Source organism: Triticum aestivum, chromosome 6B (genome assembly GCF_018294505.1).
Source record: "Triticum aestivum cultivar Chinese Spring chromosome 6B, IWGSC CS RefSeq v2.1, whole genome shotgun sequence".
NCBI classification, from domain to species: domain Eukaryota; kingdom Viridiplantae; phylum Streptophyta; class Magnoliopsida; order Poales; family Poaceae; genus Triticum; species Triticum aestivum.
This window is the reverse complement of record NC_057810.1, coordinates 372,320,574-372,344,589: the sequence shown is the minus strand read 5'-3', so window position 1 is coordinate 372,344,589 and position 24,016 is coordinate 372,320,574. Positions and strand designations below refer to the sequence as shown.

The window sequence follows — 24,016 nt, the reverse complement described above, 5'->3', positions numbered from 1 at the left end:
CATGTCTTGCACGTCGATGCCGCTCACGGGGTGGGCCTTGACGCTCTCAAGAGTGGCACAAAACTTGTTGCACTCTTGTTGGATCACTCTCTATCGCTCCGAGATGAACACCCACCCACGTGTGCTCACAATTTGGTAAGGAGGAAACTTCTAGCGCTCATGAAACTCCCGGTGGGCACGAATCCAAAAAGTTGAATGCTTTTGTTTGGCGCCGGTCTTGGGGTATTGTCCAATGTCTCTCCAACACTCGCAAAGAAGCCTGTGCTCGACGCCGTGTATGACTTCGTGCGCTTGCTCTTGCACTTCGGCTTCGGCCCGGCGGCTTGGTTGGCGAGCTCGTCCTCAAACAAAGGCTCCACTTCGATGTCGCACTCGTCTTCTTTCTCTTGACCGTAGTCGTCCGAAAACTCGTGGTCAAGTGGGAAGCCGTCTAGGTCCATGCCGACCTAATCACGCATGAAGGCCGACTGATCATAGCCAGCGCCCGACATGAACACCCCGCGGCCGTCCTCGCTTTGTGTCTCGTCGGGGTCGTAGCCAGTAGCCGGCGCACCGTCCTCGAAGATGAGGTTCTTCATGTAGTCCTTGTCGTCGGCGACCGGCATTTAGTCGAACAGGTTGCGGGCGTCCGGTAGCACGTCGACTGGCATCTGGCGCGCATGTTTCCTCACGCCTCCGGATGACGAGCCACCGGCTACCGGTGTGGTGTTGAGGTCGATGGGCGCGGGCGCGGGCGTGGAAGGCGCCACCACGCTCACGTTGGACGAGCACTCCTCGAAGAAGCGGGAGGCCCGCGGGTACATGTGGAAGTCGGGTATCGGGGTGCAAGCCGATGCACGGGGTGAGTCGGGCAGCACCATCCGAGGGAATGCAGACGACCCGGTGCTGGCCGCGGCGGCCACGGCGGCGTTGACGAGGCCGTGCTGGCTAGGGTTTAACTCTAGCATATAGAACGCCTCCCTCATTTCCGCCGCGACGCGGGCGTTGGTGACCTCCTGCTGCGCGGCGGCGGCGACGGCGGCAGCCACGACGGCTTCACCCCTCGCGTCCGCGGTGTGCCTCCGACTCTTCCTCTTGGCCGACTCCGCCGCCCGCTGTTCAGGCGTCAGCGTCTTCTTTGGCTTGGTTGCATCAGCGGTCCTCGCTGGGCACGAGGCTTGCCTTTACCGAAGGGGGCGGTCTTCATGCCGGACGAGGCGAGGGAGGCAAGGCCAGCGGTGGCATCGAGGTCGAGGTCATTGTCCATGGCGGGTATGGGGCGGGAGCGCGCGCGGGCGGGAGGGTTTTGGGGAAAATGGGGGAAATGATGCTTGCTGCCACCGACCGCCGGGCCCGGGGAGAGGAGTAGGCGTGCACACGTTCATCTCGTGTCCACGCCGACGCAAATTCGGCTAAAAAATGGGCCAAGAATGGGTCGCCCGCGGACAAAAAGCAGACGCGCGTCCGTTTGGGTTGGCGCGTTAGGCCGTCTTTTATGTCCGTGCCGACCCAAACGGACGGCGGCGAACGAAATGGGTCGCCCCATTGGAGTTGCTCTAACCGGCGAAAACCGAGCTCTCGGGCCCCTGGGGCGCGGCTGGAGTTGCTCTTAGGCCAACTCCACCGCACGACCCCATCCTGTCCGCGCGCGTTCGTTTGGGATAAAACGGACGAACTAGACGACCTAGCGCGCGGGAACAAACATACTTTTGTCCGTTTTGTGTCCGCTTCCGACCCATCCCCGACCCAAGTTTGCGCCAATTTTTGGGTGAAATGGACAGCGCGCGGACAGGCGGGACGCGCGCGCTTGTCCGCCCCTGGCCGGCCTGTCGGTCGCACAAAGCAACCCCCCCCCCCCCGCACCCCATTTGGTGCCATTCCCCCAAACCCTCCCACGTCCCGCCGCCTCCTCCCTCCCCCGTCCATGGCCGACGCCCAGCCGAATTCCGGCGGCCTGGCCGTCAACCCGCCCGGAATGGTCAAGAAGAAGAAGGCCAAGGCGCCAAGGAAGCCGCGGTCGAAGTGCACGCCGGAGGAGATCGCCAAGTTGGACGCAGAATCGGCGAAGAGGAGGAACCGGGGGGCGGTCGTCAAGGACAATGCCACCGCGCCCAAGTTTGCCGCCGAGCGCGACGCGATGGAGGCCGGCGCTGCGCAAGGCCGAGGTCAAGGAGAAGGAGGCCATCGTCAACAAAGCGCACGCCCTCCTCATGCTTGGCATTTGTCGTCCGGCAGGTTTCTCTGTAGCGGCCGTCGGCCCGGCGAGCACATGCTCGTCGGTCGCCCGGCCTCCGCACTGCCAGTCGCCGGCGTCGCGGACCACGCCTATGTCGCCCGACTTTCCCCCGCCAAGGCACGACGGCCAGACCCGTTTCTCGGGGTCGCCGGACGTGGGCGTGATCATGCCGTCCACCCGGAGTCCCTGGGTCCAGCAGCGGCGGCCGGCTGTCCGTCGAGATGCAAAGAAAGCAAGCACGACCGTCGTTTACGGGCACCATGCCGTCCCCCCGCGTCTTGTTCAACGGAACTCCAAGGTGGACGACATACGTGATGCCTTATCCATGGCCTTGCATGAGACTTTGCATGTCATGATGTCTCAAAAGGACGTGAGGGACGAGAAGAAGCGGCAAAGTAAGGACGAGCAAATGAAGCAATACCTAGAGTTTCAAAGGAAGAAACTTGAGATGGAGGAGGCGGCCAAGAATAGGAAGATCGACATGGAGGAGGCAGCTCGGCAAAGGCAGCTCGACATCGAGGCCGCCAATGTCAAGGCCAGGCAGAGGCAGCTCGACATCGAGGCCACCAATGCCGCAACGAAAGCGAAGGAAGTGGCCCTTGCGATCATGAGCGTGGACTTGACCAAGATGAACGAGAAGACGAGGAGCTGGTTTAAGGCCAGCCAGAAGGAGATGTTCGACGCCGATGGCCTGAATTAGGTTGTCCGATCTGCCGTGGCCGTTTTTTTTGTAGGCTGGCATGGGTGCCGCCCGCTGGGCCGCTGGCTGTGTGCCGGCGAGAAACAGTTTATTTTGGAGGCTGGCTGTGTTGCCGGCCGTTGGCTGTGTTGCCAGTGAACAAAACTATTCATTTTGGAGGCTGGCTGTGTTGCAGGCGAGGGCGTGTAGGCCGCTGGCTTTGTTGCCGGCGTGAACTAGGGCCGCTGGCGTGAAATAGGGCCATTGGTATTTGAAACGTTGTTCTCTTTGGAGGCGGACAAGACGAAACCAAGCGGGATCCCAGGACACGCCCGGACACGACCCCATCGTCCTAATCAAACGGACCGAATTCGGATAAAACGGAAGTCCGTCTGGGGTCGCGTGGTGGAATTGGCCTTAGGCGCGGAACAACGCAACACCAAAATTCCCGCACCAGCTGGCAGCGCAGCGTGTCCGCGTCTAGGGTTGTAGCCTCCACCCACCGAAGCACCGAACCGTTCTTGCACCACCGCGACGGCGCTGCTCGGCGACGCTCTGCGGCAGGCCATCATGCCGCGGGGTGAGTACGAGGCGCTGCGGGACGAGGAGCGCGCGCTGCCGCTAGCAGCGGCGGCTGCCGCCTGCGTCGCCTTCGCTACCGTTGCCGCGGTGGGGATCAGCCTCGGGATCGTGTTTCCCGCCGAGCCCGCGGACCGGCCCTTCTGCCGGGAGCGCCGCATGCTGGAGGCGCTCCCGGCAGCTGCTAGCAGCCGGGAGGAGGAGCCCGAGGCGTATCGGTACCGAGGCGGGGCTTTCTACATGACCACGGCCGAGGCTGCCGACTTCTACTGGATGGTCGTCTTGGTGCCATCCGCTGTCCTCTTCGCCGCATCCGCCGCTTACCTCGTATCAGGTGAGTCAGTGCTCGTGCTGTTTGTCGTAATGCTCAGATTTAGCTGTTTACAGTGTTAATTTTCTTACCCGGTTATCTGTATTTGACGATTGGTGATCCCACTGCTTCACCGCTCTTTAGGAATTCCAAAAATCATGAAACACCTCCCGTATTGGAGATTGTGTTGTTGCATGCGAACGATTTTAGTGGTAAAACGAGGTATCTCTGGAACTCTGGATGCAGTGGCGGAGCTTGACAAAAATCTATGTGTGTGTGTGTGTGGGGGGGGGGGGGGGGGGCAATAGTAAAAAAGAAAATTAAAGAACCACAACAAAACAGAACTTGTGGCCTCCTGACAAATTTATCAGTTTAATATCCTTTTGAGTCCCAAATTAAGACTCAAGAGAACAAATCTGCGATGCAAGAAACAAAACAAATCCCCAATTAGATCAGATGAATAGGCATCCTAATTACTCCCTCTTTAGTGGTCTAAATGAACTTGTATTTCTTTACCGAGGTAGTACTAAATTTTAGTGTTTCCCCAACACTTTCCCCAATTTCACTGTCATACTCTAATATGCATCACTACACACAGGGACGGGATCCAAATTCTAATAGTTTAAGGTGGGTACAGGGGACTAACAAATTCGTATGGGCCGGAGCGGCCGGTGACGATGGGTAGCCGGCCGGCCAGCTGACATAGACGACCACCGGACCGGGCAGGCCAGTGGCAAAGAGCCGAAGAGGAGCGGCCGGCCTCAACATGCTTCGTCGGGATGTTTGCCGCCGCCGGCGCACGGATCAGGGTGAGCTTCTAGTCGGCGTCGGTGTCAAGGGAGTGGCGGCAGCGCAGCTTGTTGCCTGGTTCATGGATGGAGGCGAGCAGACATGCGTGAGCGTGGTTGCCTGGTTGGGAAACAGAGACGAAGCAGCAGCCGAGCCTGGAAGTGTGTGTGGCTGCGTGCGTGATGATGCCAAGATGGCTTGTGCGTGCTTGTGGAGGCATGATGGGCCATTACTACTAAGTACCTAGTGAAAAAAATTCTAATTTGGGCTGGGGGGGGGGGGATGGCTCCCTCAAGGTTCTACGTAGCTCCGCCGTTGTCTGGATGCACAAAGTGGTTGAATCTTCATCTTGCAGTGCGCTATAAGCTTGGCTAATACTTTATGATGCTGGGTCATATGTGCATTTTACCATAAATGGGCACCCGAAGACTGTTTTTTGTTTATGAAACACGTTTTGCTGGTGACATGTGTAAACCATTTCTTTGAATTGCATGATTGAGTGATGCGCTATAGCTATGAATAGAAGTGCAATCTTGGGATAGTACACTTGCAAAACAAATATTATGGCTAGGACAGGGAGAAATGGAAGACATAAGGTTTTGGGGATCTAAGGCGACATGGAAGAAGAAGAATCAACCAGGTAGGATTATAATATTAAGATGATATTCTAGGTAAGCAGACCAATCACTTTTAGCACTACCGCAACACCAAAGGAGTCTTTCCTGCTTGATGATTGCCTTGGTCTTTTAGCACTGCGTGACTTCTCTGTTCAAGACCCTGCTACTACGTTCTTTCTAACTTATTCAAGTGACGAGCATTACAATTACAGGAGTATTGAACCTCCTTTTCTTGATGATGAACATTCTGGCTGCTTTGAGATTGAATTAACCGAAAAAGATGAAATTTGATGATGCTGTTATATTGTATTTCTAGTTATGATTTAGAAGGTACATATACATTAAGCAGAGACAACTAGTTAATAGAAGAAATTTCCAAAGATTAAGTTTTGGTAACATCTGCTTACTATACCAATATACCGTCTCACGTATTTGCTTTTACTCTCACGATCTCATCACATCGCGATGTGGTTATCACTTGGTTTCGTAAGCCCTTATTTTTAAGGGACAAAACCCTTTTCTAGTGTCCTAAAAATCATAGTTCAAAAAAGCGCTAGGCGTTAATTGTGCATTTTGCCACCGCCTTGCACTTTACTGACCAAAGCGCATGCTTATGCGCAGTTATGCACAGATTAAGCGTAGTTATGCGCAATGCGTTTTGCCAACGCCTAGAGCTTAGGTGCGCTTAAGCGCTCGCTTAGGTGCGCCTTTTTTAACTATGCTAAAAATGCATAAATGATTGGTGGGTAGCAGGTGGTACGCAGTGTCTGTTCAGACGAGGTGGGAGGATAGTGCTTAGCGCCTATGCATGTTAAGTGGCTGTTTTTACAACAGTGGTATTTATATCTCTACTTCAGGATTCTTAGCTGCTCAGGGGAATATATGTTGATGGAGCAACGACCTTTAAATAGAATAATGTGACAAATAATGATGAGATCTGTGCTGCTCTGACTGATCAATAAACCACCCTGATTGTTTTCCTCTTTACACATGTTTTCTGCCTATTAATGAATGTAGTAATTCACATGGATCTACGGTAGTACTTGTTACAACCAGAAAACTCCAGTGTGGAATTCTCTTGCAGTGACCTTATCTAATGTGCTGCGTAAATTGTATGTTTTTAGTTACCACCAAATCACGAACCTGTAAACTTTGTAGGGCCGGAATATTGTGCAACCCCCCTCCCCCTAAGAGTTGCAGCAGAATTATTCTACACCCCCAATAAACAATTCCTCCCCTGTCTTGTTTCTTTTCCTGAAGGGAGCGAGTTAGCTCTGTTTTGCTCTTGGCTGCAGCGATGCCATGCTCGGCCTTCCCCACGTCAGCGACCGTGTGCTTCCCCTCCGCCTGGTTCCAGGCGAGCAGCCCCATCCCTCACCTCCCCATCCTTCTTCCTCGTTTTTGACCACCGCACCCTATCTCGTATCACCAACGCCAGCCAAAAAAACCCCCTAGCCGCCCTCCTTCTTCCTCCCCACTCCCCCTGTGCTCCAGATCCACTCCCCGTGCCTCCCACGCACCGGTCGAGCGCCACCTCCAACACCTCCCCAGACCATGCGATGTTGGCGGATCCGGTTGCCCTCCCCTCCCTTGCCACCATTGTCCCGTAAACGCGCGACGGCCAGCCTTCGGCCTCTAGCACTCCTTCCCCATTGTGTCTGGGGTCCAGTTGACCCATGTCACCGCCCGCCATTGGCCGTCTTCGCCCTGCTACCCAGCGAGTAGGAGCACCACGGGCTGGTGGCGCCTTTCACGAGCCGCGACGCTCCTGGCTGCCATCTGCCTTGTTATTGCTCACCTTGGGTCTCTGACCGCGGACCGCAGCATCCTGAGGCGTTGGTCCAACAGAAAATGGAAGAAGAGCTAACCAACAGAAAAAATGCTGCCAAGAATTCGGCTGTCATGGCAGCCGAAAACCGTTGCCATGGCACGCTAAATCAACTGTGTGCCTTGCGCTTATTTAGCTAAGGGGCGGGGTGACTAGATTATGCTAACAAGCGTGACCCAGATAAAAAGTGAACGAAGCAAAATATTAGTATCTTTGATGCCGGCAGTTAGCTTAGTCATCCCCTGGCAGTTAACGTGTTCCGGTAGCACTCCAGGCATAAAAGGTCTGACAATGCCGTTAGTTTTTCAAAACTGCTCTTAGCCCGTAGGGAATTTCGGAAAGTGTTCTACACGAAAAAAGTTTCGCCTAATCAATATCTTTCCAATGGTATATTGTCTGCCTTATTCCAACAAACAATTTTTTTGATCAAAATACAGTGCATTGGGTTAGCAGGGAGGCGAGCTGGAGCAACTTGGGATATGGCTGACGTTGACCGGGAGCCGTGTGGGACCTCCATATGAGTTTTTAAGGTCACGGTGAGGCTTTGGAGGCCTCGTGCAGGAGGGATATAGCCCGTCAATCCGTGGTCAAATTCGACGCATCAAATATAAAGGGCAGCCCGGTGCATCGTAGCTCCCGCTTGCGTAGGTCCAGGGAAGGACCAACCACTTTGGGTCAAATTCAATGCATCACACGACCAAAAAAAACTATGGCCATGTGGATAGCGTGGTTGCGTGGTACCTCGTGCAGCTTTTCCCTTGGGGAATATAGATGATGCATATCCTCCATGGAAAGAGATCTAGTTCATAGAACATATCCTGAATGGAAAGAGATCTATTTTTTTAAAATAATACATTTTTTATTAATTTACAGAAATAATGCATGGTTTAGATATATTACACAAATAATACGGCGCCGTCTTGGGGCAAGACAACTAGAACTAATCGTCCTCCTGCAAGATGATTAGTCCTAGTCGTCCTCCCTCAAGATGATTACCACTAGTTGTCCTCCCTCAAGATGATTACCACTAGTCGTCCTCCCTCAAGACGATTGGAACTAGTTGTCTTCCCTCAAGACGATTGGAACTAGTCATCCTTCCTCAAGATGATTGGTTCTAGGAAAGTTGCACTCTTATGCTGTTGCTTCTTCCACCTTCGATGCAACGTGAGAAGTTCTTTCCGTATTGTCGGATTCAGGGCTCTGCAGGCCCAAGAAGGTTCGAACTCTGGGGCGTGTGCGAAGATCTCAACCTCTCAAGGTACGAGCTCATCGCCCCACAGCCTAGCCTTGCCGGATTCACGTGAACTGGGAAGATGAACACAACAGTTTACCCAGGTTCGGGCCACCTTGCGGTGTAAAACCCTACTCCTGCTTTGTGGTGGATTGGCCTCATGCGGGGCTAAGGATGAACAAGTGCAGTGGATGAACAGCCTCGCGAGGGCTATGGTTGTGAGGGTGGAAAGGGTTTGATCCCTCTCTACGGTGGTGGCTAACCTATATTTATAGTGGCCTTGGTCCTCTTCCCTCAAAACTTAGGCGGGAAGGGATCCCACAACGGCCAATTCGAAAGGGGACAAGTAGTACATCTGATCCTGACGAAAGGTGGCCTTCGCCTGCAAAGCTTCTGGTTGTGACGCAATGGTGGGCCCGGTGATGACATCCGTCCTGCCGAGCCCGTGGTCTTGGTCTTGTAGCACTGGAATGGAAACCTTTGGGAGATTCCTCGGGAACCCACGCCCGTCCTTGCCTCCTTAGCACCAAAGAGGAAACTGCCTCCTCTGTGCCCACTAGCGCCCGCCTGGCCTTGGTCTTCATGGCTCACGTCATCGTAACCTCGTGAGGCTGGGTACCTGCATAGAAATCTCCGCTCCTCAGGAGGCCGCTCCCTCTGGAGGTCTTGGTGTCATGCCCTCGCGAGGGTCTCGTCTTGGTGGTCTTGCAGATGGGCCGTACCAAGCCGTCGAGGGAGCCACGCCGTGGGCCGCAGGCAGGCAAGTCTGGGTACCCTGGTTCCCAGAATGCTGACAGTAGCCCCCGGGCCCAAGGCACTCGGGCTGGCTTCGAGGCAAAGCCAAGGGGCAAGGATGAAGCGCCGCGGGCCCCAACCGCCTGCGGGCCAGGCTCACGCGTGGCGCTTGACGGGACGAGGACGCCTTTGCTTCCCCACGTCGCCTCGGCAACCGCTTCGAGTTGACAACAGCCTGGTGCATGCAGCAGGCCATCATCACTCGGAACGTGGAGGGACGCCGGTTGTCCTTCCTCCGCCTATAAATGAGCGAGGGGAGCGGAGCCCCCTGGCCCATCTTCGTCTTCTTGCCTTCTCGCCCTCCTATCTCCGCCGCGTCTCCCACCTTGCCGAAGCGACCATGGCGCCAGCAGGGAGGTTCTAGGCAGAAGAGAAGGGCAAGGCCTCTCAGGCGGGATTGGAGGCGCCGCCACCCGAGAGGGCGTGACCGTCCTCGCAAATCCGCGGCCGCCCCGGCAATGTCTTCACGGGGGCGCGGGCGTCCGCCTTTGGCGGCTCGCGATGGCTCCAACAGCCGGGGGAGGGGCCTCCCCCGCGGGGGCGGTCACGTGGGCCGTAGAAGCCATGGCCGGGGGGAAGGCGTGCCGCCGCCAGCCGACCACCACGTTCGCGCGCCCGCTCGAGCGACTCGGCCTGCGAATTCGTCGTGCGGGTGGAGGGCCCTCCGGGCACTTGGCTTCTGCTTCCAAGCTCCTTCGCGGAGGAACTAGGGATGGCAGTTTTGCCCATGGGTATGGGTACCCGCGGGTACCCTACCCGAATAAAATGGGCATGGGCAAGACATGAAGAGGTTTTGTACCCATGGGTAATGGGTATCCATACCCGCAAAATATATGGGTAGGGCATGGGTATGAAATTGCACCCATGGATAACCCAATGGATACCCACAAAAAATCAATAAATCAAAATAAGTCCTATGAGATGTGGTGTCAACATTCAACTCCCATGGCCCATCCCTAAATCTTGTATTCCCTAAACCGGCCATAGCTCATATGCTCACACGCGCTTTCTCGCCACTCCCCCTACATCATATATGTCTCCTCGAAAAGATGAAATCTTGAATTCTCGTCGTCGAAAACTCCTGTCCATCTCTCGATCCAGCGATCCCCAATTCCCACAGCCGTCTCCCACTACGTCGAGATTCCACCAACCGTTGCTCATACTCGCTTGATTTCTCCCAGAGTCCACCCACCGGAGGAGGCCGTGTCGGTGCTATACTACTCGCTTATCATCACTTGAATTTTAGACTCATTTCTCTACTTTTTATAAATTTAAATACCATAGATTGTACCCATTGGATACCCATTGGGTATAGGACACACGATGGGTATGCGCATGGGTATTGATTTATACCCATGGGTATTGTAGTGGGTGGGTATAGAAGGTTTCTATGGGTATGGGTTTGGGCAGAAGGAGGTTGTACCCGCCCATACCCTACCCATTGCCATCCTTAGGAGGAACTGCTGGCAGCGGGACCCGTTGGGCTGTGGCTGCAGCCTGACGGTTGCTGCAACGGGTCCTCGTGGGCGGAGGTCGAGGTCAACTCCATCTCCATGTGTTCTTGACCTGCAGATGGCAGTCGTTCGCCAGCGCACGCGATCTGAAAGGGAGGCGCACCCTCCACTTCAAGTATGACGGGGCGGCAACGCTCTTTGCCAGGGTCTTCGGGGAGGACGGCAGCCGCCTGGGGTGCTGCTCGGAGGGCGACGACGATAGCGACCACCCTTGGACGACGATGGCCGGCGTGGCGGCGGCGTCCTCGGCGATGAACTTGCCCTTGGCCGCCGCACCTCCAGCAGCAATGACGACGTCTCCTCTAGGGGAAGCTCGAGTGGCGACGACTACGACGAGCCGCCTCGTCGCCGCGCCTGGACCCAGGAGGGCGGCAAGCCGCCACACCGCCTTGCTCCCGCTCAGGGGAATGCCGAGCCGTCTCACCACCACGCCCCTGTCAAGCAGGAGGAAGACTCCGACTGAGTACGGGTGGTGATGGAGCCAAGCCACATGCGCGGCGGTCCTCGGGAGGCCGCTTGTTTTGCTTCACCCTTTTTTTATTTTCCTGCATCAAGAGTTTGCGAAGAGCCCTGCAGGGCGTGTAATGAAATGCGGCGCTTGCGCCTTCATATTAGTGTTTCTTGCTCACACTCCAACATTGTATTACCGTTAATCGAAAGGCCGCTGCCTCGCGTAATTAGAATAACTTAGCTTGGTGCGTTCGTGACCCTTAGCGGGTCCCCTTGTGGGGGGGGGGGTTTCGTTCCTCTGGAGCTTCTCCTGGTGATGGTGCGGTTAGGGCGCCAGAGCGACCTAAGGGGGTAGGGGCCACTTGATGAGCTTCGGAGCCTTGAATGGTACGCCACCCGCGAGGCCTCTGGGGAACCCACGAGGGTCCAGAGCCATCGGGGTGCAATTTGCGTAGGGTTCCTTGGCATGGGGGCCTTGCATAGGCCTTTGGAACTCCTGAGCGAGGGCCGACCGCCATCAGCGCGCCGGGCACAATGCTTGTCAGGGCCAGGAGGTGAACACTCATGAGGCCGAGGGGCCAGTGGCTCGCTCAAGAGCGTAGCGCGAGGATCTTGCCAAGGTTTTGACAAGGTGTATGCATGAGCAGGCCTGTCGCCAGCATGGTCTAGGCCGGTTCAGACATATACACCGTCTCCAGCCCTCGCTCGCGGGACACGACAGAGGGAGCTAGGGGCAGCTGCCACACTTCTCAAAGACGAAACTTAAGAGAGGAAACACTACTGGAAGAAGAAAGAGAAGAAAATCCCCCCGTTTTTTGAATAAAGACGCGAGAACTGCAAGTTTCATTCGAAGAAGTAGCAAATGGGTTACAAAAGCAAAGCAAAAGAACAGCCGCGTCTGGCACCTACGCTAGTCTTCTAGTCTTCCCACCAGCGCGGAGCATGGGGCTTCCACTAGGTGTGGGCATAGTCGCTGATTGGCCGTGTCGTTCGCCAGCGCGGAGCATGGGGCTTCCACTTGGGCGTGGGTGGGAGCCCACGTGAGGCCCAGGGGTGACACAGGAGACTCCGGGGCGTGTACAACCCCATTCATTAGGAACACCGAATCGGCTCACGAGGCCCTTGATGAACTTAACGGCCGAGCCAGCGGGGATGGTGCGTACGGGCTTCACTTCTGCCCATTTGGTGAACTTGTCGATGGCGATGTAGAGGTAGCAGTATCCACCGGCCGCTCGAGGGAACGGTCCCAGGATGTCCAACCCCCAGACCGCGAACGACCATGAGAGCGGGATGGTCTGGAGACCTTGCGCGGGCTGGTGAATCTGCTTGGCGTGAAATTGGCAAGCCTCGCAGGATCGCACCAGCTCGGCAGCGTCATCGAGCGCCGTCGGCCAGTAGAAACCGCTACTGAACATCTTGCCCACGAGGGTGCGGCGAGGAGTGGTGCCCGCAGTCCCCGCCGTGGATGTCAGCCAGCAACTCGCGCCCTTGCTCTTCGGATATGCACCACAGCGAGACGTCGTTGGGGCGTTGCCGGTACAGCTCGCCGTCCTGCAAGCAATAAGCAGTGGCCTGGCGGACCACGCATTCCGCGTCCTCCTCCTCCGGCAAGGTGCCATGGAGCAGGTACGCCTTGAACACCTCAGTCTAGCAGCCCGCCTGAGGTTCCAACGCCAGGAGCAAGCAAGCTCCTGAGGTCGGGCCACGGGCCGGGGCTCCTGAGGTCGGGGCCGGCGGCAGCTCCTCCCTGGGCAACGCCGAATCCGCGGCCGGGGGTGCCGCGGACGGCTTGTGGAGCCTCTCAAAGACGCCAGGCCTCTGGGGCTCATGGCGAGACGCCCTCTTGGTGATGTCGTCTGCTTCCTTGTTCGCGCCCCACGGGATGTGCTGCAATTCCAAGCCCAGGAAGCGTTTCTTGATTTTACGTACCTCTTCTAGGTAAGCCTCCATGTGCTCGTCCTTCGGCTTGTACTCTTTGTTGGAGAAGTTGACGAGGAGTTGGGAGTCGCCCTTGATGGCGAGACGCTTGATTCCCAGGCCTGCCGTGGCCCTGAGGCCAGCAATCAAGCCCTCGTACTCTGCGATGTTGTTGGAGACCTTCTCGCCGCGCTGGAAGCAGAGTTGTACGGCATAGTAGAGCTTGTCCTTGGTTGGCGAGACGAGCACGACTCCAGCCCCCGCGCCCTGCCGCGCAAAGGCACCATCGAAGTGCATGACCCATTTGTTGGGTGCTTTGTCGCCGGGCGCGAGGGATCGGCCCTCGTCCAGCCCCCGATCAGGAGCGTCGGTCCACTCCGCCACGAAGTCGGCCAAGGCCGCCCCCTTGATGACCCTGGTCGTGCTAAACTCCAGCTGGAAAGCTTGCAACTCGATGTTTTATTCTGCAACCCTCCTGACGGCGTTTTATTCTGCAACCCTCCTTGTTGGCCCTTAGAAAGCCTAGCAACGCCTCCTATTGATCCTGAGGAAGGCCCGCGCCAATGGTGAAAGTGGCGCCCGAGCCCCCGACGTTGACAGGCACCAGCTTTGTCTCGGTCCGATCATGAGAGACCAACTGCTTTTTCTTTGCAGGCGCGGCCTCCTGAGACTCCGCGGCGCCCGTGGTGGCAGGGCACAAAGCGGCCGTGGCCCTGTAGGCGAGCCTGAGGACCCGGACTGCGTCCTTCGTGTCCCCGACCACCGTGATAACGCCGCTGCTGCCCGGCATCTTGACGACGTTGTTGCCCGGATGGGTCGCCGCCATGAACTTGGCGAGGGCCGGATACCCCAGGATGGCGTTGTGCGGGAGGCCGATGTGGGCGACGTCGAAGTCGATGAGCTCGGTGTGGTAGTTGTCGCGCGTGCCAAAGGTGACGGGGAGGCGTATCTGCCCCAGCGGAGTGGCCGAGCCCTTGACCACCCCCGAGAAAGGCTAGGTGGGGAGGAGTTGGTCGTACGACACTTGAAGAGGTCGAAGGCTTCCACTGAGAGTATGTTCAGGCCGACGCCTTTGTCGATGAGGGTCTTGGTCACCGCGACGTTGCTGATGGTCGGCGTGCACAGCGTGGGGAGACCGCCCGCCGTGGTCGTGGCCTTGGGGTTGTCTCCGGAATCGAAGGTGACGGCGGTTTCGGGCCCGATGCCGCCCTACACAGCCCCGCGCTGCGGCTGGGCAGCACCTTGCCGACGGAGAAACTGCTTGATGTGACGGCCAGAGGCAGGCGCCTGCGGCCCGTCGATGATGCACGCGACCGCATGGGGCGCCGGAGCCGCGAAGCGTGCGACGAACTGGTTGCAGAGTTCCTCCCAAGAGGAGATCGAGGCATGCGGGAGGCCGCTGAGCCAGGACCGAGGGGCCTCCATGAGAGCCAGGGGGAACCAGTTCGCCATGGCCTTGTCGTCGCCGCCTGCTGCCTCGATGGCATGCGCGTATGATCGGAGGAACTCTTCGGGGTCCGCAGCGCCGTCGTACCGTGGGGCATCGACGGCCTGAACTTTGCAGGCCACTGCACCCGACGCAGGCCAGGGGTGAAGGCAGGATGACCCGCGGTGATCCCGAGGGCGTCCCGTGGCCAGGTTGGTGAAACGGCGTCCGCCATGGGAACAACGAGGCGAGGGCGGAGCGCAGAGGCGAAGCTTTGACACGCCCTACATGGCGCGCCAAATGTCGGATTCAGGGCTTCGCAGACCCAATAAGGTTCGAACTCTTGGGCGTGTGTGAAGATCTCAACCTCTTGAGCTACGAGCTCGTCGCCCCACAACCTAGCCTTGCAGGATTCACGTGAACTGAGAACAAGATGAACACGGCAGTTTACCCAGGTTCGGGCCACCTTGCGGTGTAAAACCCTACTCCTCCTGCTTTGTGGTGGATTGGCCTCACGAGGGGCTGAGGATGAACAAGTACAGTGGATGAACAGCCTCGCGAGGGCTATGGTGGTGAGGGTGGAAAGGGTTTGATCCCTCTCTATGGTGGTGGCTAACCTGTATTTATAGTGGCCTTGGTCCTCTTCCCTCAAAACTTAGGCGGGAAGGGATCTCAGTACTTCTGGTCGTGACGTAGCGGTGGGCTCGGTGATGACATCCATCCTGCCGAGCCCGTGGTCTTGGTCTTGTAGCACTGGAATGAAACCTTTGGGAGATTCCTTGGGAACCCACGCCTGTCCTTGCCTCCTTAGCACCAAAGAGGAAACCGCCTCCTTGCGCCCGCCTGGCCTCGGTCGTCATGGCTCACGTCATCGTAGCCTCGTGAGGCTGGGTACCTGCATAGAAATCTCCGCTCTGGAGGCCGCTCCCTCTGGAGGTCTTGGTGTCGTCCGCCTCTGGAGGTCTTGTCTTGGTGGTCTTGCAGATGGGCCGTACCAGGCCGTCGAGGGAGCCACGCCGTGGGCCACAGGCAGGCAAGTCTAGGTACGCTGGTTCCCAGAACGCCGACGCGTATCTCCTCAAAGGTCCTTGCAGGCCACCCACACCTACTTAATGCGTGACCCAACTCATTTAGTATGGTGTCACTACTGATGAGTTCGTCCCATTGAACTATCCTATTGTCTATCCTGAAATTGATGGCTAACCTCAAAAGACATTTCGACATACTCAGGTGGAAACTACGATCGAAAGGATAATCGGACATCTTGACGAGACTACAATGCACTGCTTACCAACCTTTCTATAGGGGGGGGTTGTTATACGCCGAGAAGAGAAGGATGGCGGGAAAGAAGATGGTGGGAACAAAAGGGTTGGCGGGAAAGAAGATGGCGGAAAAGGGATGGCGGGAAAGGAAGGGTTGGCGGGAAAGAAGATGGCAGGAAAGGGTTGGCGGGAACATATTATGAAAAATTGTTGCGGAAAATTAGTCCAGGCTGGAGTGAGGACCAATCATCTTGAGGCGGGATGACTAGTTCCAATCATCTTTAGGGAAGACGACTAGTTCCAATCATCTTGAGGGAGGATGACTAGTGGTAATTGTTAGGGATGCAACTTGTATTATTAGGAGGTCGAAGCCAGCATATATACACATACATGAGGATGCCAAAAGGCTACAAGAGGATGCCAAGAGACTAGAATGAAAGGCCAAAAGCCATGACTAATATAAAACACCCCCCCCCTCCTCAAACTCATGGTGGATCCACAACACTGAGTTTGGAGAGGTAAAATCCATGTTGCGCTCCAGTCTGGGCATTCGTGAAGAGGTCTGCAAGCTGTAACTCAGAAGGCACATACTGAAGAGCAATAACATGATCCTGCACAGCAGCACGCACATAATAAGCATCAACACCAATATGCTTGGTAAGCTCGTGCTTCATGGGATCTCGCGCAATACTGATAGCACTTGTACTGTCTGACAAAAGGGTGGTAGGTTTAGTAACATAAACACCAAAATCCTTCAGTAACCATCGTAACCATGTCACCTCTGCCTTTAGAAGAGCCATAGCTCGTAACTCAGCCTTTGCACTCGAACGGGAAACCGTGGTCTGTTTCTTCGTCTTCCAGGCAAATGAGAGAACCACCAAGAAAAACACAGTAAGCAGAAAGTGAACGGCGATCCGTAGGATCACTAGCCCACTTAGCATCTGAATAGGCCTGGAGCTGTAACGAGCTAGAACGAGGAAAAACAGACGATGAGAGATCATGCCACAAAGATATCGTAGAATACGAAAAAGATGACTATAGTGCACTAAAGTGGGAGCAGAAACAAACTGACTCAAAATGTGGATAGGATAGGAATATCTGGACGAGTGACAACAAGATGACGATAACGCGTCGGATCAGACAAGGGCTCACCATCAGAAGCGCGAAGTTGAACATAGAGCTTCATAGGAGTCTCAACAATGCGCTCATCACTAAGAGCCGCACGAGTAAGAAGATCCTGAATATACTTTTCTTGGGAAATAAAAAAGCCATCAGAGGTGGAAGAAACCTCAATCCCAAGAAAGTAACAAAGAGGACCAAGATCAGACATAAGAAACTGCTCACTTAGACGGGACTTGACAAAGGCAATGTACTCAGAATCGTCGCTAGTGATGATCATGTCATCAACATATAGAAGAAGAGTGCGGCCACGAGCAGAAAGGTGTACAAACAACGCCGGATCATGAGCGCTCGCTGAAAAGCCAGCGACAGTCACCAGAGAGGCAAAACGCTCGAACCAGGCGCGAGGGGCATGCTTAAGGCCATAGGGGGAGCGACGAAGACGACAAACCATGCCATCAGGAACAGAATACCCAGGTGGTGGCTGCATGTAAACCTCCTCACGTAGCTCACCATTAAGAAAGGCATTCTTAACATCATGCTGAGATACAGACCAGTGACGAACAGAGGCCACAACAAGAAATGTGTGAACAGTGGTCATATGGACCACAGGAGCAAAAGTCTCATCGTAATAACGCTCAAGAGAACCATCAGAGAGAGTCTTAACCTCGTAGACCCACTTACAAGTGATGGGACGAACACCAGGAGGAGGAGAAACAAGATCCCATGTGTCGGTGTGCTCAAGAGCAGCAAGCTCCTCGGCCATCGCAAACTGCCATTCGGGATGAACAATAGCATCGTGATAAGAGGTAGGCTCAAGTATAGCCGAAAGACCATATTGGGAAGGGGAATAGCGGTCAGGAGGAGGACAGGGCCGAGGTCGAAGACCATAAGTCGGCTAAGATGAGGAAGAAGGTACACCAGAAGTACATGGCGCATCAGTGGACCCATCCATAACACGTGGACGGCGAGTGTAATGGAAAGGAAAAGAGGGACGGGTAGGAATCACCGGAGATGGAGATGGGGAAGACATTGGTGCTGATGGGGAAGGAATCGTTGATGAAGATGGAGATGAAGGTATCGGGGATGAAGGTGGAGAGTCATGCGACGAGGGAGGAGAAGAAACTGTGGAAGAGGATGGCGCCGTATCTGCAACAACGGGGGAAGGAGTAGGAATATGGGGCACAAAGGGAGGTGTATCGCGAAATGTGAGAAAAGAGATGTCCTCCACAGAAAAGGTCGAGGAGGATGGTCGTGGGTAGAAAGGACGAGACTCATCAAAAGTCACATCCTGGAAAATACGCATCCGACGACCGACAGGATCCCAACACCGACAACCCTTATGCTCATCGTTGTATCCTACAAAGACACACTCAACAGACTGAGCGGTTAGCTTGGTGCGTTCACGTGGGGAAAGAAGAACATAGCAAACACAACCAAACAAACGAAGCGCCGAATAATCAGGAGAACGATTGGAAAGACGTTCGAAAGGAATACCACCCTGCAAGGCAGCAGATGGTTGAATATTGATGAGATATGTGGAGGTGGAAATGGCCTCAGCCCAAAAGTGAGGTGGAAAAGAGGTAGCAATCATCATTGCACGCGCCGTCTCAAGAAGGTGACGATGCTTGCGCTCAGCCACACCATTCTGAGCATGAGCACCAGGACAAGAGAACTGGGGAAGAGTACCCTGTTCAGCAAGAAATCCTCGCAATGCACGAGAGATACACTCACCGGTAGAATCTGCGCGAAAAACATGAATGGGAGTGGAGAATTGAGTATGAACCATGGCAGCAAATTTTTTGTATATAGATAAGACCTTGCTATGAGAAGACATGAAATAGATCCTGAGGTAGCGAGTAAAATCGTCTATAAAGAAAATATAGTAGCGATGACCCCCTTTCGAAGCGAAGGGAGCAGGGCCCCAAACATCTGAGTGAACCAGATCAAAAGGACGCTTAGACACCGACTCACTGTGAGGATAGGGTAGCTGAATTTGCTTACCAAGCCTACAACCTAGACAATCCAATGAAGCATTGCCGGAGACAGACCATAGAAAACCACGATGAACTAAAGATGAGAGACGAGAACCACATAAATGGCCAAGACGATGATGCCACTGCTGAAAAGAGCTAGCAGATGCAGCAACAGGGGCCACGAGACTGGCGGCGGTGGCATCGGAGGGAAGACGAAGCCAGTCAAGCTCCCAAAGACCATGATGGCGTCGAGGGCCAGCACCAAGCAGAGCACCTGTGCGACGATCCTGAACGGAACATGAATCAAAGTCGAGATTGACCCTATCAACAATCTGACTACCTGAAAATAGGGCTGCGTGAAAAGTTCGAGGCTCGTGAGCCGCTCGAGATCGACTCGTTTTTTGGCTCGACTCGAGATCGACTCAAAAAGAAATGAGCCGAGTTTAAACACTTTATGTAGCTCGACCGAGAAACATGACGATCTTGAGCCAATACTGGCTCACTCAATGTTAGCTCGATAGCTTGACATAATACCATTATGTTAAATGATCACGCCATATATTAAATGAATAAAATAATTTGTTACTACCACATATGATGTGCGTGATTTGTCTCCATTTTATTTACCAGCAAACATGGAAGCTTAATTAAGTGTAGAGAAGATTTAGGTTTAATTATGGTACGTGGTCGACTTCGTCTTAAATTTCCTGTTGTTTTGGACAAAAATTACCCAGCATATGCACCTTTGTTTTCTTGTTTTTCGTCCACGAAGACCATCATCTCTTGCTAGTTCGCCCAAGAGACCAAGATGAGCTCTTGCCCTACAAAATTGTGTCGTGTTGTGTCTTTATCTAGTTGGAATAATCACCATAGATTTATAATTTTTACCGTCTCATTTAGCTCGAAACTAGCTCGAGATCGACTCGAGATCGTTATAAGCTGAGCACGAGTCATGTTCTAGAGCTCGATCTTGAGCTTCACTTAGTTTGAGCTCGCCAAACTTTAATATGAGTTGAGCTGAGCCAACTCCAACTCGCTCGAACTCGACTTGTTTGCAGCCCTACCTGAAAAGAGTTGCATGCTAAGTCGATGAACATGAGTAACCGAGGGAACAAGAAAAGAAGATGTGCTAAGAGTGCCTCGTCTAGCGACTGGGAGGGGAGTACCATCAGTAGTATGAACACGAACAAGAGACTCGATAGGTCGAACGGATGTCAAAGTGGAGGAATCATAAGTCATATGAAAAGATACTCCAGTATCAAAAATCCATGAGGAGGTACCTGAATGAGTAGAAGGTGGTCTCTTAGTGCCCGAAAACTTAGGCGCAGAACCAGCAGAACCTATTGGTGAAGAATCCCAAGTATCAAGAAGGCATCAAAGTTGCGCAATCTCATGTGCAGACAGAGACACAGTGGTAGACGTCGAGGTAGAACCATCTGCTGACGAAGAGCGGTTGCCACCACCTGTGAAAGCCGTGTGTAGAGTTGACTGAGAGTAGCAAGTCGACGTAGAGCGGTCACCGACGCGCGGAAGCGGCAAGGGTAGTCGGTGTAGAGCAGGCACCACCACCACTGGCAGAAGCCGCTAGAAGAGTCGACGAATAACGACCATCACCGCCTGCTGAAGACGTCATAGAGGGCAACATGAGAGGCGGGTAAGCACCGAGCGGCGGCGCATATGCGAGACGAGATCAATATAGGGAACACCATCGGTAGACTGCGAGCAGCGACGGAAATGCAGGCCCGACGGAAACGACATTTCTCTTTTTTTTACTCTCTCTTTTCTCTCTCTTTCTTTTTTAGAAGAACAACCAACAGATCTGGATCACGACCAGACGTGAACCAGCAGCAACAGTTTCAGGCAACACCGCGTGACCCGTGAGCGCTCGCGAGCAGCCAGCAGCACAACCGTGCGGATGGCAGGACCGGACGGGTGACTGGCGGCGGACGAGGCCGGCGACCGGCAGCGACACCCTGGGGACGCCCGGCGGCGACAGGCGGCGGCAGCCTGGGAAGTCAACCGGCGGCCGGCCTGAACGCAGCTTCGTCCAGGCTCTGGAGGTGGCAGAATCCTGCAGTTAGCGGCAGGATGCAACAGAGATCGGCGGCTGGAGGCTTGATTCGGGAAGAAGAGTGGCTTGTTCAGATTTGTAGTGGCGAAGGCGAGCAAGAGCAGCACACGACGTGGAGCAGCACAGCCGGAGAAAGGAGGAACGCAGCGGCGCAATTGGATCGGAGCACAAGTTGCGGTGTGCGATTTTTTTTTGCCTAATGTTGAGATGAGAGGGGGAGTACCTACAGAGAGGAGGGCCGGTGGTGTCTTGTGACCTCAGAGTGGTTCCTCTTGTGTCTGGCGGCTCACACTGGGGCAGGGGGAAGAGGGGCTCCTCTTCTAGGTCAGCACCTCTCATGGGCTTGGGCCCAAGAGACAGATCTTGATGGGCTAGGGCCCATACCGGTTCAACACTCCCCCTCAAGATGGGTGGTAGATATCTATCATCCCCATCTTGTCACACGCCAAGTTACAGTCCTTTGTTCCCAGTCCCTTTGTCAAGCAATCTGCAAACTGCTGCCCAGAGCTGACATGAGTAAGGCTGATGATCCCAGCATCAAGTTTCTCTTTAATGAAGAAGCGATCAATTTCCACATGCTTCGTCCTATCATGTTGAACTGGGTTATTAGCAATGGCTATAGCTGACTGATTGTCACACCACACCCTTAAGGGTCCCTTCCTCAAGAGTTTCAACTCGCATAGTAGGTGCTTCACCCAGAGCATATCACACAACCCTTGAGATAATGCTCTATATTCAGCTTCTGCTGTTGATCTAGACACAACATTCTGTTTCTTGCTTCTCCATGACACCAAATTTCCTCCCACAAACACACAGTAACCTGAAGTTGATCGTCTATCATCTTGACAGCTAGCCCAATCAGAGTCACTATAGCCATCCACCTCAAGATGTCCACTCTTCGCAAACCACAACCCTTTACCCGGAGTCCCCTTCAAGTATCTCAGGATTCTGTGAACAATATCAAGATGCCCTCTCCTTGGTTCATGCATGTATCTGCTCACCACCCCCACGGCATACGTAATGTCAGGCCTAGTATGACACAAGTACAATAACCTCCCAACCAGCTTTTGATAATCTTCCTTATTCACTAGCTCACCTGATTGTGCTGTTACTTGATGATTTTGTTCAATTGGAGTAGGGGCTGCACGACATCCCATCATGCCCATGTCACTCAAAAGATCCAAGGTGTATTTTCGTTGGCACAAAGATATTCCCTTCTCTGTCCGGGCCACTTCTATGCCAAGGAAGTACTTTAGATTTCCTAAGTCTTTTACCTCAAACTCCTTGCTCAGACACCCCTTCACTCTCTTTATTTCCTCCTCATCATCTCCAGTGATGATGATATCATCAACATACACTGCAACAATGGTGATCTTCTTATTAGTGTGTCTATAAAACACCGTGTGGTCACCATTACATTGGCCATACCCCATATTCCAAACAGCTCGTCTGAACCTATCAAACCATGCCCTCGGCGATTGCTTCAGACCATACAAGGATTTCTTCAGCCTGCATACCTTCCCCGTAGTCTGTTCTGTGCCAAAACCTGGCGGTATCTCCATGTATACCTCTTCTTTCAAGTCACCATGTAAGAAGGCATTCTTGACATCTAACTGGTGCAATTTCCACCCAAAGTTTGCAGCACACGAGACCAATACCCGTACCGTGTTCATCTTTGTAACTGGAGCAAATGTCTCATCATAGTCAATTCCATAAGTTTGACTATATCCTCTGGCAACCAATCTAGCCTTATACCGTTCCACCTTGCCCTCAGGATTCTGCTTCACAGTAAAAATCCACTTACAACTCACTGCTTTCTTTCCTGCCGGCAATGTGGTTAGCACCCATGTCTTGTTTTTTTTTCAATGCTTCTAACTCCTCTATCATCGATTCACGCCACTTTGGATCTTGCTTTGCAGCCTTCCAATCCCTAGGGATAGACACAGTTTGCAGAGAGGCAACAAACGCCTTATATGAAGGTGACAAAGCCTTGTAAGACACAAAATTGCCAATATCAAGGTCATCACAAGCATCATCCTTTGGCAGAGCCTTCCTTGCTACCTCACCCTTCCTTGCCGCTTCACGTGTAGGTTTTCGCAACGCAATGGGCAGCTCCACTGTGTCAGATGAGCTTGCCTCACTGCCTTGCTGCTCCCCCTGCACTCTTGCCTCACTGCCTTGCTGCTCCCCCTGCACTTGTGGTTGCCGCCGAGAGTACACCAGGGTATTCGTCTGCCATCGATCCCGAACAGGAACCTGGAGAGCACCAATCTTAAGTGTATCGACAGTTGGCTCGACATGAGCCCGCACATCATCATCAGTGATGGTACTAACCGGAATTGTACCCACTATTGGTTGAACCTGAGCCTGCACATCATTTTCAGTGTTAATGTCCACAGGATCACCGTGAGTATGAGACACATCCTTCTCCCCCTCTTGACCATCATGCACAGGGTGTAGGTGGTCAAGCTCTGCAAACAACAGACTGAGATCAGTCGGCTCACCATAGAATGGCTCAGACTCCCTGAATGTAACGTCCATACTTACAAACCTGCGTTTTTCAGAGGGACACCAACATTTATACCCCTGCTGACTAGACGAATATCCCAGAAAGACACACTTCACTGCCCGAGGATCAAGCTTGCCAACAGATGGTCGGTGATCACGAACAAAGCAGGTACTGCCAAACAACTTTGGGGGAACAACAAACTTATTATCTCCAATGATCAACTCAGACGGAGATTTCATGCCAAGTATCCTGGAAGGTGTTCGGTTGATCAAGTATGTGGCTGTCATAACTGCATCATCCCACAAGAACTTAGGCACATTCATGGTAAACATCAACGACCGAGCAACCTCAAGAACATGACGATTCTTCCGTTCGGCCACTCCATTCTGAGGGGGGGTGTCCGGACACGAAGTTTGATGAAGAATCCCATGGTCAGCCATGAAAGCCCCAAAAATGTTGTTCACATACTCCGTTCCATTGTCCGTCCTGAGCACCTTGACCTGTACCTGAAACTGGTTCTTTACAAGAGCATGGAAGTTCTGAAAACAGCTAAACACCTCATCCTTGTGACGCATCAAGTAAATCCAAGTCATGCGAGAATAGCAGTCAATAAAGGTAGCAAAATACTTCTTCCCATTCATTGACACCACTGGGCTAGTCCATACATCCGAATGAATAAGCATAAAAGGAGATATGCTCCTGAGCCCCTTACTCACATATGAGGCCCGT

At 53.8% G+C, this 24,016-nt stretch overlaps 2 protein-coding genes across 2 annotated transcripts in view; one reads left to right on the top strand and one right to left on the bottom strand.

Annotated features, from left to right (window-relative positions):
• The first annotated feature begins 3,323 nt into the window (after nucleotides 1-3,323).
• The window catches only part of LOC123137191 (uncharacterized), a 32,963-nt gene continuing 12,270 nt past the window's right edge, over nucleotides 3,324-24,016 (top strand). The window contains exon 1 of the mRNA XM_044556817.1: nucleotides 3,324-3,807. Within this exon, the coding sequence (XP_044412752.1) occupies nucleotides 3,465-3,807 (343 nt within the window). The 5' untranslated portion in view covers nucleotides 3,324-3,464. The remainder of the gene's footprint in view (nucleotides 3,808-24,016) is intronic.
• On the bottom strand, nucleotides 21,063-23,145 carry LOC123137189 (uncharacterized mitochondrial protein AtMg00810-like). The gene has a single exon (XM_044556816.1). It carries the CDS (start codon nucleotides 22,449-22,451, stop codon nucleotides 21,180-21,182), a length of 1,272 nt encoding a protein of 423 aa, XP_044412751.1. The 5' UTR covers nucleotides 22,452-23,145; the 3' UTR covers nucleotides 21,063-21,179.

What these genes read in the sequence shown, in the direction of transcription:
- LOC123137189 (XM_044556816.1), bottom strand. Translation starts at nt 22,451, where the DNA reads ATGAACACGGTACGGGTATTGGTCTCGTGTGCTGCAAACTTTGGGTGG.